The 14,893-nt window shown below is 37.3% G+C and overlaps 1 protein-coding gene across 16 annotated transcripts in view; it reads left to right on the top strand.

Moving 5' to 3' along the window:
- NEB (nebulin) overlaps nt 1-14,893 on the top strand; it is a 256,677-nt gene that overhangs the window by 77,873 nt on the left and 163,911 nt on the right. For all 16 annotated transcript variants that reach the window (XM_053596348.1, XM_053596363.1, XM_053596360.1 and 13 more), the window contains exons 51-55: nt 385-489; nt 1,667-1,774; nt 9,138-9,449; nt 9,637-9,840; nt 13,182-13,286. In XM_053596348.1, the coding sequence (XP_053452323.1) occupies nt 385-489; nt 1,667-1,774; nt 9,138-9,449; nt 9,637-9,840; nt 13,182-13,286 (834 nt within the window). The remainder of the gene's footprint in view (nt 1-384; nt 490-1,666; nt 1,775-9,137; nt 9,450-9,636; nt 9,841-13,181; nt 13,287-14,893) is intronic.

Below are 14,893 nucleotides of genomic sequence, written 5' to 3'. Positions count from 1 at the left end.
AACATCCATGGAAAAATCGTCTTCCATGAAACCAGTCCCTGCTGCCAAAAAGTTTGGGGACCACTGCCATACACCATTTTCTTCTCCTGCCCACCCTTAATTTTTCTTCTCTTACCCTTCTAATTGTGTTAGAAATTATTTATTTCCTTAATTATTATGTCTTAAGTATTTTCCATCCATTCTACAAGATAGAAAATATTGAAAACATAATTTTTAAAACTTTGAGTTTCCTTTTGTGTCTTTTATATTAGAATTTATATTCTATTTTAGTTACTGCTTACTACTTCAAATTGTGTGCATTTAAGTATTATATATTTTTTTGTTTCCTGTTTGTCCTGAACATTTATTCAAATTTACTATGTCTCCCCCCCCCCCACTTCCTAGTATTTATACACTGTTGATTGGAATAAAGATAAGACCAAGATTCATGTGATGCCTGATACACCGGATATTTTACAAGCCAAGCAGAATCAAACGCTATATAGTCAGGTAAAGCTATATAAAAAATTGCTGTTAAGTTTTGCCTTGAAACTTATTAAACTTACAAAAGCATGTAATGGTAAATATCCAATATAATGCTGAAGCAATGAAAGAGAATGACTCAAACTGGTTAGCCTAGAGATGTTGCGTAACATAGCATTAAGAGCAAGGGCTTTAGACAGCTGTGTGCTCCATGGAGGCCTAGGTTCTTTGTCAATTTTTTCCTCTCTGTGCTCATTGTGCTTGCTGCACAGTAGGAAATCAATAAATAATTATTGAAAAATTGCATCAAATAGCTGGGTGTGATGGCACACACCTGTAGTACCAGCTACTCAGGAGGCTGAGGCAAGAGGATCCCTTGAGCCCAAGAGTGTGAGTCCAGCTTGGGTCTCCATAGGGAGACACCCATTTCTAATAAATTACATAAATAAACAGATAAATAAATATTGCATCAAAAAGGGGTGCAGTTTTAGCTGGGAGTTTTAGCTTTGCCATTAATGAGTTTTATATTGAAGAAATCACTTACCTATCTATATTTCAGTTTCTTCATCCCTAAAACTGGGACCATAAAAGTGCCTATCACATTGAATTGCCATGAGGAACAGTTCCATATAAGGCCCTCAGCACAGTGCCTGGCACATAGAAAGCATTGGATGGATGACTATTAGCATTTTAACAGTTTCAATGCATATACATCCATTCAGTGAATTTGACTCAGAAAGATTTAACTCACTTATTGCAGCTTATGGAAGGCATTTTATCATCTATTACTTTTGCCACTTAGATAATTAAAATTTTCTGATCTGATTTCACCTTTGTTATCAATTATCTTAATATCTGTGTCCAAAATCATGACCCCCCCCCAAGACTGTACTTAACAGCAAAGGGAAGGGTACTGATAATACCTGATATGACCATATTCCTGTTTCTCCTGATCCGTAAAAGCCATGCTCACATATACCACCAAGGAGTCTCAGAGCCGAAAAAATTAAATCCAGCTCAGTCAGTGCTTTTTTTTTTTACATGTTTAAACATTCTGTTTCTTTTTTAATCTCTATCTTTAAAGATAGGGTAGGTAGATGATCTTAGAATTTGATATCCACTCTCTGTGTACACTTCTGCTAAGTAATGTATTAGGATTTTTTATATAGACAGAATAATGATAAAGAATTTCTTTAAATTTTAGAAACTCTACAAACTAGGATGGGAAGAAGCGTTGAAGAAAGGCTATGATCTCCCAGTCGATGCAATTTCCGTACAGCTGGCCAAAGCTTCAAGTGACATTGCTAGTGATGTAAGTACTAGTTTGACTTCTAAATTGATATGTTTTAATCTGAATCGGCTAATGTAAGGTTGGTAACAATTTTAATGGATAGGCTTTACCTAATCTTCCCTTTCTCTTTCTTTTCTCTTACCGCCTTGGTTTGCCTGGAATTCACTCTTTTTTCTCACCCTGCAAATATGAAAAGGAGCTTCCTGAATAGAGTTTGGGCCAGAGGACTCGTAAGATCCATTATATTAAGATGCTATGTTTTGGGATATTCCAAAGGAATCAGAGATTTCCTACCTTACTTAAATACAGTTTTCCTGTTTTCTACTTATCTATTTCAGACAGATTCAAATGAACAGATAATAAATTGAATACAGAGTGGAGAGAAAGAGTGCTTAAAAACAGAATCTGACAAGAGACTCCAAACATACAAGAGAAGATTCCAGCTAACTCAATTAATTTGTGGCATTCCAGAAATGTTGGAAAGTTAATTTGATGATACATTATTATTATTTGGTTTACAGGTCAATCCCTCATTAAAAAGAGTTGATGAGGTGATGAACCTACTTTCCCCAGAAAGTAAACTCATTTTCATCTAGTGTTATATGCTAAAGATAGTTTAGAAATTGAAGAAATAGCATCAGTAATTTTCTTTCTTTCTTTCTTTTTTATTGTTGGGGATTCATTGAGGGTACAATAAGCCAGGTTACACTGATTGCATTTGTTAGGTAAAGTCCCTCTTGCAATCATGTCTTGCCCCCAGAAGATGTGGCACGCACCAAGGCCCCGTCCCCTCACTCCTTCCCTCTCTCTGCTTTTCCTCCCCCCCATAACCTTAATTGTCATTAATTGCCCTCATATCAAAATTGAGTACATAGGATTCATGCTTCTCCATTCTTGTGATGCTTTACTAAGAATAATGTCTTCTGCTTCCATCCAGGTTAATACGAAGGATGTAAAGTCTCCATTTTTTTAAATAGCTGAATAGTATTCCACGGTATACACATACCACAGCTTGTTAATCCATTCCTGGGTTGGTGGGCATTTAGGCTGTTTCCACATTTTGGTGATTGTAAATTGAGCTGCAATAAACAGTCTAGTACAAGTGTCTTTATGATAAAAGGATTTTTTTCCTTCTGGGTAGATGCCCAGTAATGGGATTGCAGGATCAAATGGGAGGTCTAGCTTGAGTGCTTTGAGGTTTCTCCATACTTCCTTCCAGAAAGGTTGTACTAGTTTGCAGTCCCACCAGCAGTGTAAAAGTGTTCCCTTCTCTCCACATCTATGCCAGCATCTGCAGTTTTGAGATTTTGTGATGTGGGCCATTCTCTCTGGGGTTAGATGGTATCTCAGGGGGGTTTTGATTTGCATTTCTCTAATAGATAGGGATGATGAACATTTTTTCATATGTTTGTTAGCCATTCGTCTGTCTTCTTTAGAGAAGGTTCTATTCATATCTCTTGCCCATTGATATATGGGATTTTTGGCTTTTTTTTTTTTTTTTTGTAGAGACAGAGTCTCACTTTATGGCCCTTGGTAGAGTGCCGTGGCCTCACACAGCTCACAGCAACCTCCAACTCCAGGGCTTAAGCGATTCTCTTGCCTCAGCCTCCCGAGTAGCTGGGACTACAGGCGCCCGCCCCAACGCCCGGCTATTTTTTGGTTGCAGTTTGGCTGGGGCCGGGTTTGAACCCGTCACCCTCAGTATATGGGGCCGGTGCCCTACCAACTGAGCCACAGGCACCGCCCGGATTATTGGCTTTTTTATGTGGATTAATTTGAGTTCTCTATAGATCCTAGTTATTACGCTTTTGTCCGATTCAAAATATGCAAATATCCTTTCCCATTGTGTAGGTTGTCTCTTTGCTTTGGTTGTTGTCTCCTTAGCTGTACAGAAGCTTTTCAGTTTAATGAAGTCCCATTTGTTTATTTTTGTTGTTATTGCAATTGCCATGGCAGTCTTCTTCATGAAGTCTTTCCCCAGGCCAATATCTTCCAGTGTTTTTCCTATGCTTTCTTTGAGGATTTTTATTGTTTCATGCCTTAAATTTAAGTCCTTTATCCATCTTGAATCAATTTTTGTGAGTGGGGAAAGGTGTGGGTCCAGTTTCAGTCTTTTACATGTAGATATCCAGTTCTCCCAACACCAATTATTGAATAGGCAGTCTTTCCCCCTGGTATATTCTTGTTTGGTTTATTGAAGATTAGGTGGTTGTAAGATGTTAATTTCATTTCCTGGTTTTCTATTTGATTCCAAGTGTCTATGTCTCTATTTTTGTGCCAGTACCACACTGTCTTGACCACTATGGCTTTGTAGTACAGACTAAAATCTGGTATGCTGATGCCCCCAGCTTTATTTTTATTACTAAGAACTGCCTTAGCTATATGGGTTTTTTTCTGCTTCCATACAAAATGCAGAATCATTTTTTCCAAATCTTGAAAGTACAATGTTGGTATTTTGATAGGAAGGGCATTGAATAGGTAGATTGCTTTGGGAAGTATTTCCAACATACGAGTTATAGGAATCCCCAGAAGGGGAAGTAGAATGCCCCAGAGCAACGGAAGGTATACTAGAGAATATTCTAAAAGAAAATTTCCCAAATATCACCAAAGATTCTGACACACTGCTTTCAGAGGGATATCGGACCCCAGGTCGCCTCCACTCTAACCGAGCTTCTCTGAGACACATTGTGATGAACCTGTCCAAAGTCAAGACAAAAGAAAAGATTCTGCAAGCTTCCAGGAGTAAGCGCCAGTTGACCTACAGGGGCAAATCCATCAGAGTGACTGTAGATTTCTCTAATGAAACTTTACAAACAAGAAGACAATGGTCATCTACCTTTAATCTACTTAAACAGAAAAATTTCCAACCCAGAATTCTGTACCCTGCTAAGCTAAGCTTTAAAATTGATGTACAAATCAAATCATTTATGGATATACAAACATTGAGGAAATTCGCCACAACAAGACCAGCTCTACAGGAAATACTTCAACATATTCTACACACTGACCACCACAATAGATCAGCAGCAAAGTAAGAACTCAGAAATTAAAGGACAGAACCTAACCTCTACACTGATGCAAAAGATAAAACTAAGCAATGGACTCTCACAAAATAAGATGAATAGAATACTACCACACTTATCAATTATCTCAATAAATGTTAAAGGCTTGAATTCCCCACTGAAGAGACATAGATTGGCTGACTGGATTAAAAAACACAAGCCAGCCATTTTCTGTCTGCAAGAAACACACCTGGCTTCAAAAGACAAATTAAAACTCCAAGTCAAGGGTAGGAAGACAATTTTTCAGGCAAATGGAATTCAGAAGAAAAGAGGAGTTGCAATCTTATTTTCAGATACATGTGGATTTAAAGCAAAGTCAAAAAAGACAAAGATGGTCACTTTATATTGGTCAAGGGAAAAATACAACAAGAAGACGTTTCAATTCTAAATATTTATGCACTCAATTTAAATGCTCCCAGATTCTTGAAACAGACCTTACTCAGTCTGAGCAATATGATATCTGACAATACCATAATAACAGGGGACTTTAACACTCCTCTTACAGAGCTGAACAGATCCTCTAAACAGAAATTAAACAAAGATATAAGAGATTCAAATGAGACCCTAGAACAACTGTGCTTGATAGATGCATATAGAATACTCCATCCCAAAGATAAAGAATATACATTCTTCTCATCACCCCATGGAACATTCTCCAAAATTGATCATATCCTGGGACACAAAACAATTATCAACAGAATAAAAAGAATTGAAATCTTACCTTGTATCTTCTTAGACCATAAGGTGGAACTCAACTCTAACAAAAACATTCGACCCCACCCAAAGGCATGGAAATTAAACAATCTTCTGTTGAATAACAGATGGGTGCAGGAAGAAATAAAACAGGCGGTCATTAACTTCCTTGAGCATAACAACGATGAAGACACAAGCTACCAAAACCTGTGGGATACTGCAAAAGCAGTTTGGAGAGGAAAATTCATCTCTTTAGATGCCTACATTCGAAAAACAGAAAGAGAGCACATCAACAAACTCACAAGCCATCTTATGGACTTGGAAAAAGAAGAACAATCTAAGCCTAAACTCAGTAGAAGAAAAGAAATATCCAAAATCAAATCAGAGATCAATGAAATTGAAAACAAAAGAATCGTTCAGAAAATTAATGAAACAAGGAGTTGTTTTTTTTGAAAAAATAAATAATATAGATAAACCATTGGCCAGACTAATGAGAAATAGAAAAGTAAAATCTCTAGTAACCTCAATCAGAAATGATAAAGGGGAAATAACAACTGATCCCACAGAGATACAAGAGATCATCTCTGAATACTACCAGAAACTCTATGCCCAGAAATTTGACAATGTGAAGGAAATGGATCAATGTTTGGAATCACACCCTCTCCTTAGACTTAGCCAGGAAGAAGTAGAGCTCCTGAACAGACCAATTTCAAGCACTGAGATTAAAGAAACAATAAAAAAGCTTCCAACCAAAAAATGCCCTGGTCCAGATGGCTTCACACCAGAATTCTATCAAACCTTCAAGGAAGAGCTTATTCCTGTACTGCAGAAATTATTTCAAAAAATTGAGGAAGAGGGAATCTTCCCCAACATATTCTATGAAGCAAACATCACCCTGATACCAAAACCAGGAAAAGACCCAACCAAAAAGGGGAATTTCAGACCAATCTCACTCATGAATATAGATGCAAAAATTCTCAACAAAATCCTAGCCAATAGATTACAGCTTATCATCAAAAAAGTCATTCATCATGATCAAGTAGGTTTCATCCCAGGGATGCAAGGTTGGTTTAACATACAGAAGTCCATAAACGTTATCCACCATATTAACAGAGGCAAAAATAAAGATCATATGATCCTCTCAATAGATGCAGAAAAAGCATTTGATAAAATCCAGCATCCTTTTCTAATTAGAACACTGAAGAGTATAGGCATAGGTGGCACATTTCTAAAACTGATTGAAGCTATCTATGACAAACCCACAGCTAATATTTTACTGCATGGAGTAAAACCGAAAGCTTTTCCTCTTAGAACTGGAACCAGACAAGGTTGTCCTCTGTCACCTTTCCTATTCAACATAGTGCTGGAAGGTCTAACCAATACAATTACACAAGACAAAGAAATAAAGGGAATCCAAATGGGAGCAGAGGAGGTCAAACTCTCCCTCTTTGCTGACGACATGATCTTATACTTAGAGAATCCCAAGGACTCAATCACAAGACTCCTAGAAGTCATCAAAAAATACAGTAATGTTTCAGGATATAAAATCAATGTCCACAAGTCAGTAGCCTTTTTATACGCCAATAACAGTGAAGATGAGAAGCTAATTGAGGACACAACTCCCTTTACCATAGTTTCAAAGAAAATGAAATACTTAGGAATATACCTAATGAAGGAGGTGAAGGACCTCTATAAAGAAAATTATGAAATCCTCAGAAAGGAAATAGCAGAGGATATTAACAAATGGAAGAACACCATGCTCATGGATGGGAAGAATCAGCATCAGTAATTTTCTAACCACCCAACAATTGATAGTGGCTAACTTCTTTTCACATGGACCCATAGTTAGAACTTTTAAAAATCTTACTCTAAAATTAAATCAACTATTAGTGAACTTTGCCATCATTTTAAAGATTGTATCTACTCTCAATTTCAAATGTTTTTATATTTACAAAATTTCAGAAAGTTGTAACGATGAGTACTTAATTTAATAAATCAGAATCATAGAATTTAGAAGATAACATATAGATTATTTAATCTGATTTCCCACTCAGTAACCTACCTTCTTCTGTCCCACACAGTCTGTGAGTATTTACAAAGATAAGAATTTTGGTGTCCTTCAGCGCAGGCCATTTCTTTGTGGGGACATCTCCAGTTACCATTTATACTTCCTTACTTTTATCTAAAAATTTTACCAATCAGCTCAAGGTCTCTGTTCAATCATGCAAAGTGGCTTATTTCCCCTTCCACTTGACAGCTCTTCAAACATTTAAAGTTTCTTATTTGTCTCCTTTGGTTTCAGTTTTATACTGAACATTCTATTTGTGATGTATCCCATTTTTTCAAAACTCATCTCAAAATAGAGTGCCTCAAAATTTACCATTGTTTTCTTGGCTAGTGTTCTCCCTTGCTTTCTTGGGATAACATGCCATTCTCTGTTCCTTTTCTCTCCCCCACCCCTGTCACCCCTCTCTCACTCCCTGCTCTCTTTTTTCTCTTTCTCTACCTTACTCTTCTCTTCCCTCCACTACTTCCCTTCTCTCTAATACAAAATGAACTTATATTTTTATATTCTAAAAAAATATTTAACATCGTTTTCTTGATACAGGAGTTCAGGCTGGAGTAAATGAGCTTATCTGTGCCCCCTACAAATGAACTGGAGCTGGTTTTTTATGAGCAATTTTGCTTGTATTGAGGTTATAGTCAACTTAACCCCTGAGCATTACATATAAATATACGTAAATTTATAAATATATATATATGTATTATGTAGAAAACCAAGAGGCTGGATCTTGTGAGAGAGTAGAAACCACTTTAGTGAGTTATGTGTTCAGTACATAACATCAAGTAAGTGCTATTATTACACTCGTTATTATTACAATTGTTGTATCATCCAGTACTAAAGTAATTTTTCTCAATTAAATCTAAATACTGGATTTTATTTTTACCCTCTTAAACTTATGCAGTCATTTCGACCCATTTGGTAGTATGTTGAGCTCTTGTGGAATTTTTTTTCTGATCTAACATATCTAGCTATTTTGAACGACCTGCACGCACAAGGTGTCCCAAACAGGACAAAGTTATGTGACATGACCATATGCCAAACCACTAAAACTCTTGCTATTTAATAAATAATTCTACACTACCAGGCCTATTCACTGCATCATGTGGTTTGCTAATTTTTCTGTCACTCAGCTTATATATTTTTCCATAAGGATATCATTTTTGTAAAAATATCATAAGAGCTTTATTAAAGGCTATGCTAAAGTCAGCATACATAAAGTCCAGCACATCCAAGCACATATTTCTTTATTTTTTAATTTCAATAGATTTAGGGAGTACAAGTGGTTTTTGATAATGCATGAATTGTATAGTGGTCTAAGCATATATCTGTGGCTCTAGCTGGACATAATTTCTTATCATAAGCTCTCTTTATACTCAACTGTGTTGGTTTTTTTGGAAGCCTCCACTTAAGGTTTACTTGTTTAAGTACATTTTTCTTACCAAGTTAGCACAGATATATCTTCTCCCATTTCAGTGTTGGAAAACAACTATGAAAACATAGGGAACTGAACTGAACATGGCCTGTATTTATGTTAACAAAAGAACTGTGTTTTCTCTCATTCCAGTTTAAATACAAACAAGGCTACCGAAAGCAAGTTGGCCATCATATTGGATTCCGGAGTCTGCAAGATGACCCAAAGCTTGTGCTGTCCATGAATGTAGCCAAAATGCAGAGTGAAAGAGAATACAAGAAGGACTTTGAGAAGTGGAAGACCAGGTTCAGCAGCCCAGTGGACATGCTGGGGGTGGTGCTGGCTAAGAAGTGCCAGGCCCTGGTCAGCGACGTGGACTACAGGAACTACTTACACGGCTGGACGTGCCTGCCTGACCAGAACGATGTTATTCAAGCTAAAAAAGTTTATGAACTACAAAGTGAGGTCAGTTCCTATGAAATTCAATCGTTTATATATCACTTCTTATTTCACATGGGTAACCAATTAGTCATAGAGATGAAGAAATTGGAAAAAGAAATCTAAAGTGCATCTGTTTGAAATGCAGAGAATCACTTGAGTCAAGTGGCCAGGTGAAAATGAGATTTTGACGGCTTGCTTTGTCTATTCACAGAATTTGTATAAGTCTGACCTGGAGTGGCTGAGAGGCATAGGATGGAGTCCCCTGGGTTCTTTGGAGGCAGAAAAAAATAAGCGGGCTTCAGAAATCATCAGCGAGAAGAAATACCGTCAGCCTCCAGACAAAAACAAGTTCACCAGCATTCCTGATGCCATGGACATAGTTCTGGCAAAGACCAATGCCAAAAATAGGAGTGATGTGAGTAACTTCTTGGCAATGAATAAGATGGATTATAGTACCTGGTAGTTGCTCGATAACATGTACTGAGTGAGTGAATACAACAGCAAAGCCTTGCCTCACACTGCAAGGCACGATGGTTTACATAGAGTCACTTTATTTGAATTATCAACTATCTATGCTGAATCATGTAAAATGGGTTAATGTTGATTTTTGTCATCCAAAAACTTATTTGTTTTTTTAGTTAACCAGGATATAATGAGAAAACTATTAAAACTTGAGGGCACAAAAGACCCAGATTTTTGGTTGGAGTATATATGAGGGGGAAAGATTCTAAGCATCTTACACAGGCACAGTGGATATGTTATAAAGAGTGCATTTTCTACCAAATGATTATAATGCATTTAGTTCAGCTGAATCAAAATAACTCGATAATTATATAGCACAGTAAACAAATATATTGTGTATTCTATATTCAACTTATTTTCTTCTTCAGCACTGGCACCAGTGTTTAGCACATAGCAGGTGCTTAACAAATATTTGTGGAATAAAGCAAATATAACAATGTAGAATAATTCTATACAAAGAAGGAAAAGATTACTCATCACTACTCAGTGAAAAGCCTAACCCTGAACATTACAGAAAGTCAGATTATGTGTAGTGAGATTCTGGAGCTGGTTAGAAAGTTTGTGTATATAGTAGTCTTATCATCTGGGTCTTGGGAGGATCTAAATATATTCACCACATGTAATATGCTATACATTATATAAATCATATATATTAGAAGTTTTTAAACTTATACATAAGCTCTTAATCCGCTTATAGTGAGTAATGATAAATTATAGCTGCTCTCTTCCCAACCAGCTCCTCACAAAACTTGAAATTCTGATTTTTCAGAACTGTCAGCTTTATTATGAATCATTTGTTCTTTTATTGTTTTTTTATGATGGCAGTTTAAATCTAAAAGACTGACTCAGAAAGAAAGAAATTTGTGAGGGCAGCACCTGTGGCTTAGTGGGTAGGGCGCCAGCCCCATATACCAAGGGTGGCAGGTTTGAACCCGGCCCCGGCAAGACTGCAACAAAAAATAGCCGGGCATTGTGGCAGGCGCCTGCAGTCCCAGCTACTTGGGAGGCTGAGGCAAGAGAATCGCCTAAGCCCAGGAGTTGGAGGTTACTGTGAGCTATGATGCCACAGCACTCTACCGAGGGCGACAAAGTGAGACTCTAGTCTGTAAAAAAAAAAAAAAAAAAATTGTGCAAAATATTTCTCTTTTCTTAGAATCCAATTTTCTTTCTTTACCATGAAACAGGAAAGAAACTGTGACTATGAGAGAAACTGTGGGTCATAAAGTCTGTTGACGCGAATGTCCCAGGACAGATGTCCCCCACAGCGCTCTAGCTTGAGAATTGCTGAAATACTGGTTTGCTCGAGCCTCATGACAGCTGGGCAGACCTGGGCCAGCTGGGGCCCTCCACCAATATATCTGTCCCAGGGCAAACAGTATGAGCATTTTCTCTGTGTTCCAGGGTGAGAGGGGCACATGGCATTGAATAAATGGTCTAGCTAGTGGTTCTCCACCACGGACGATCTTGTCCCCCTGAGGACATTTAGCACTATCTGGAAACATATATTAGTTTTCACAACTTGGAGGTGACATGTTCCTGTCATGTGGTGGGTAGAAGCCAGGGATGCCGCCAAACATCACAGTGCACGGGGAAGCCCCCCGCCACGGCAAAGAACCCCATGTGCAATGCTGATAGTACTGGTAGTTAGAAGGTCAAGAAGCTCTTGTGTTACTTAATCAGAAAGGTTCGTGCAGACCCGGGATAAATGTTTATGGAGATTTCCGGCCTTACTTTTTGTCCTGACGGTCTTGTCTGAGTTATATACACCATAGTAATCATGTTCAGGAAAAAGAAAGTGCCAGTCTCATACATCTCGTATTGTACACCTAAAAGAGAAATTGGCACAGACAGAAATCAAAGAGATTTTTAAAATTTTCATGTTGACATAATTTTAAGCATACAGATAAATTAAAAATAGTCCACATAATTCATATGTATGTACACACACACACACAGACACATAGCTTCACACGGATTCCCCGAACGTTGATATTTTACCACATTGCTGTCTCTATCTTTTCCTCTTCCTCCCTCCCCCCCTTCCTGTCTATGTCTGCATCTATGTGTACCTGTCTAGACGCACAAATATCTACCCATATGAGAAAGTAAATCGCTTCATCGTGCTCCTCTACCCCGAAATAGTTCAGTGTATATTCTCTTACATAATCACAGTGTAATGGTTATAATCACAAACTTAATTTTGACTAGTCCACTAGTCCACAATACTGGTTTACAGAATTTATTTGATTTTATCACTACTGTCTTTTATAGCAAAAGAAAAAACTTTGTCTTATCCAGGATTTAATCCAAGACCACCCATTGCATTACTTACCGGGTGTTTTGTCTTCTGGACTCTAAACTGGTTTCTCACTAGTTCCTTGTCTTCCATTTGTCAAGAATATAGGCTAGTTATTTTGTGGCATCTCCATCAGGTATGGGGTTTCTAGTGTGACTTGGTGATTATATTATGTCTTTTCAGAAGGATTTCACACCTGTCTTCCTCAGTACATCATATCAGGAGGCCCAGGATGTCAATTTGGCCCATTGCTGTCAATTTTAACTTTGATCACTTTGTTAAAACAACACTGTCATGTTCCCTCACTGTCAAGTAACCATTTTATCCTTTGTAGTTGATGAGGTATCTGGTGAAGATATTTTCTGATACTGTCTAAATGTTATATTTTTCATCCAGTTTTTACCCCCTGGTTTTATTGAGTAAATCAGTGAGATTTTTCTTGGGTTCCTTTGTCATTTGTTGAAGACAGACAGGATGGCTCTGGGATATCCAGGAAATTCTGATACATTTTCTAATCTCAATCTTCCAAAATAATCATGAGGTCTAACAATAAGTAATAAGCCACATGGGAAATGAGACTTCTTAATTTCTAGGCATACTTTGAATAGGTCACTGAGGAGGCCTTTTAAAAACCCACTAAGTGGAGAACTGTGTTCCATTTGTTAACATTGCCAAAGACTCTAATCACCTGGGCTAATGTCTTAAAGGAAAGATTATCTAACTTTGGAAAAAGTGACCCATAACCTGTATTTCAAAAGGGAATTATGTCCTAGATAAGTCAAGAAATAATGCATCCATTTTCTGCTTATGTTGCCTGCTAATGTGATCAATTCTGTATAATGTTTAATTTAAATGAATTCAGAAATTCTTCTTTGAAGTCAACAATGTCATTCCCTGATCTAACAGCACCACTGAAAAGGTTTTATTTCTCCTTTTAGAGACTGTATAGAGAAGCTTGGGACAAAGACAAGACTCAGATCCACATCATGCCTGATACACCTGAAATTGCTCTGGCTAAAGCAAACTTAATCAACACAAGTGATGTAAGTTTTCAAGTTCAGCACATGTCTTCCAAGAGCTCACTTTAATTGCTTCTAAGTCAGTGAAGTTGTTTAAAAGTTCCTTTGAATCTCTGAATCATTTTAATTAATAAACTACATGTGACTTAGATTCCTTATTTAGTGGCCTTCAGATTGAGAATTAAGAGTTTGCACCATCTGTTCCTTGCGGTTCGTTATTCCGCATCTCATCATAATGTAATGTTTTTCTCACTCTCCCTGCTGTGGATCAGCACTCCTTTCAGGCACAGACAATTCTTACTGAATCTGCAGTTGCTTACCTAGCATTGTGCCTGACATGTAGCAGGTAGTCAGTGAAATTTTGGGTGAGCAAACACACAAGACCCATGCAGGAGAACTTCATTTTATTTTTGTTGTCATCGTAAAATTCGTAGATATAAAAATTATAGATTTTTATAAAATTCATAGATATAAAAATTAAATATTTAAAATTAAAATTAAAATAATTAAAAATTAAATATCTAAAATTCATAGATACAAAAATTAAATATTTAAAAAACAAACTCATAGCCCTTATAGAATGACTTTAACATTAAAGAATGCATGAATTAATGCCACAAAGGACTAAAATACGAACACAAGTCCAAGATTAGTAGGCATTTTAAATAATCTGCTTTCTGTGTAAAAGTGAATTTATATTTTCAATTATTTTATTCTGTCACAAATCTGAAGAAACCTTATTTCGTGTAAACCTTTTCATTAATTATTTTAACTTTCTTTAAAACACCTGAAGTTTTAGTAATTATGAAGCGCTATGTATCTGGCCTACAGATGTGGATTCTATTCTGGGTGGCCCTATCGTGTGAGGTAGATGCTATTTTACAGCACATCAGCTACGCTGAAGACATAGCCTCTTAGGTGTGTTTTTTTCTCCACTAGAGGAGTTAGATGTTTTTCTAACAAAAAACAACAAAACATTCAATAGTAACTGGAAAACTGCACCTGAATAATGTTTCGTTTCTCTATCAATTTACTCCCGCCTGATTCTCGCGAGAACAGTGATGCACCACACGAAAACATTTTGGACAATGACGGCCCACATGCAGTATAAAACAGTGAGGTCATAAGATTATAATACCGTATTTTTTTTTGTTTTTTTGGCCGGGGCTGGGTTTGAACCCGCCACCTCCGGCATATGGGACCGGCGCCCTAATACCGTATTTTTACCGTACCTTTTCCACATTGAGAGACACCCTTACCAATTGTGTGACAGTTTCCTGCAGTCCTGAGTACAGTCCCATGCTGTACAGGTGTCTGGGAGCAGGAGGCTGTCCCACACAGTCTGGGTGTGTGTGAACTATTCCACCTGGGTTTGTTGGAGTGCTCTCTACCATGTTCACACAATGGTGAAATCACCTAAGGATGCATTTCTCAGAACATCTACTGGTCACTAAGCAATACATGATGGTATCTGTGAAGAGCTGACTTTTACTTTTGATCTGGGTGATTCAGCAGCTTTAAAGTTGAAAATAGGATCGTTGGCAATCAGTGGGCATTATTTTGCACTTACCGTTGACTGTTCTAGAACACAGATGCTATTCTCATGGACTCCTAAAATATTTAGCACATTG

Source organism: Nycticebus coucang, chromosome 7 (assembly GCF_027406575.1).
Source record: "Nycticebus coucang isolate mNycCou1 chromosome 7, mNycCou1.pri, whole genome shotgun sequence".
Taxonomy (NCBI): Eukaryota; Metazoa; Chordata; class Mammalia; order Primates; family Lorisidae; genus Nycticebus; species Nycticebus coucang.
Note: the sequence above shows the minus strand (reverse complement) of the source record. Positions and strands in the feature narration are given on the sequence as shown.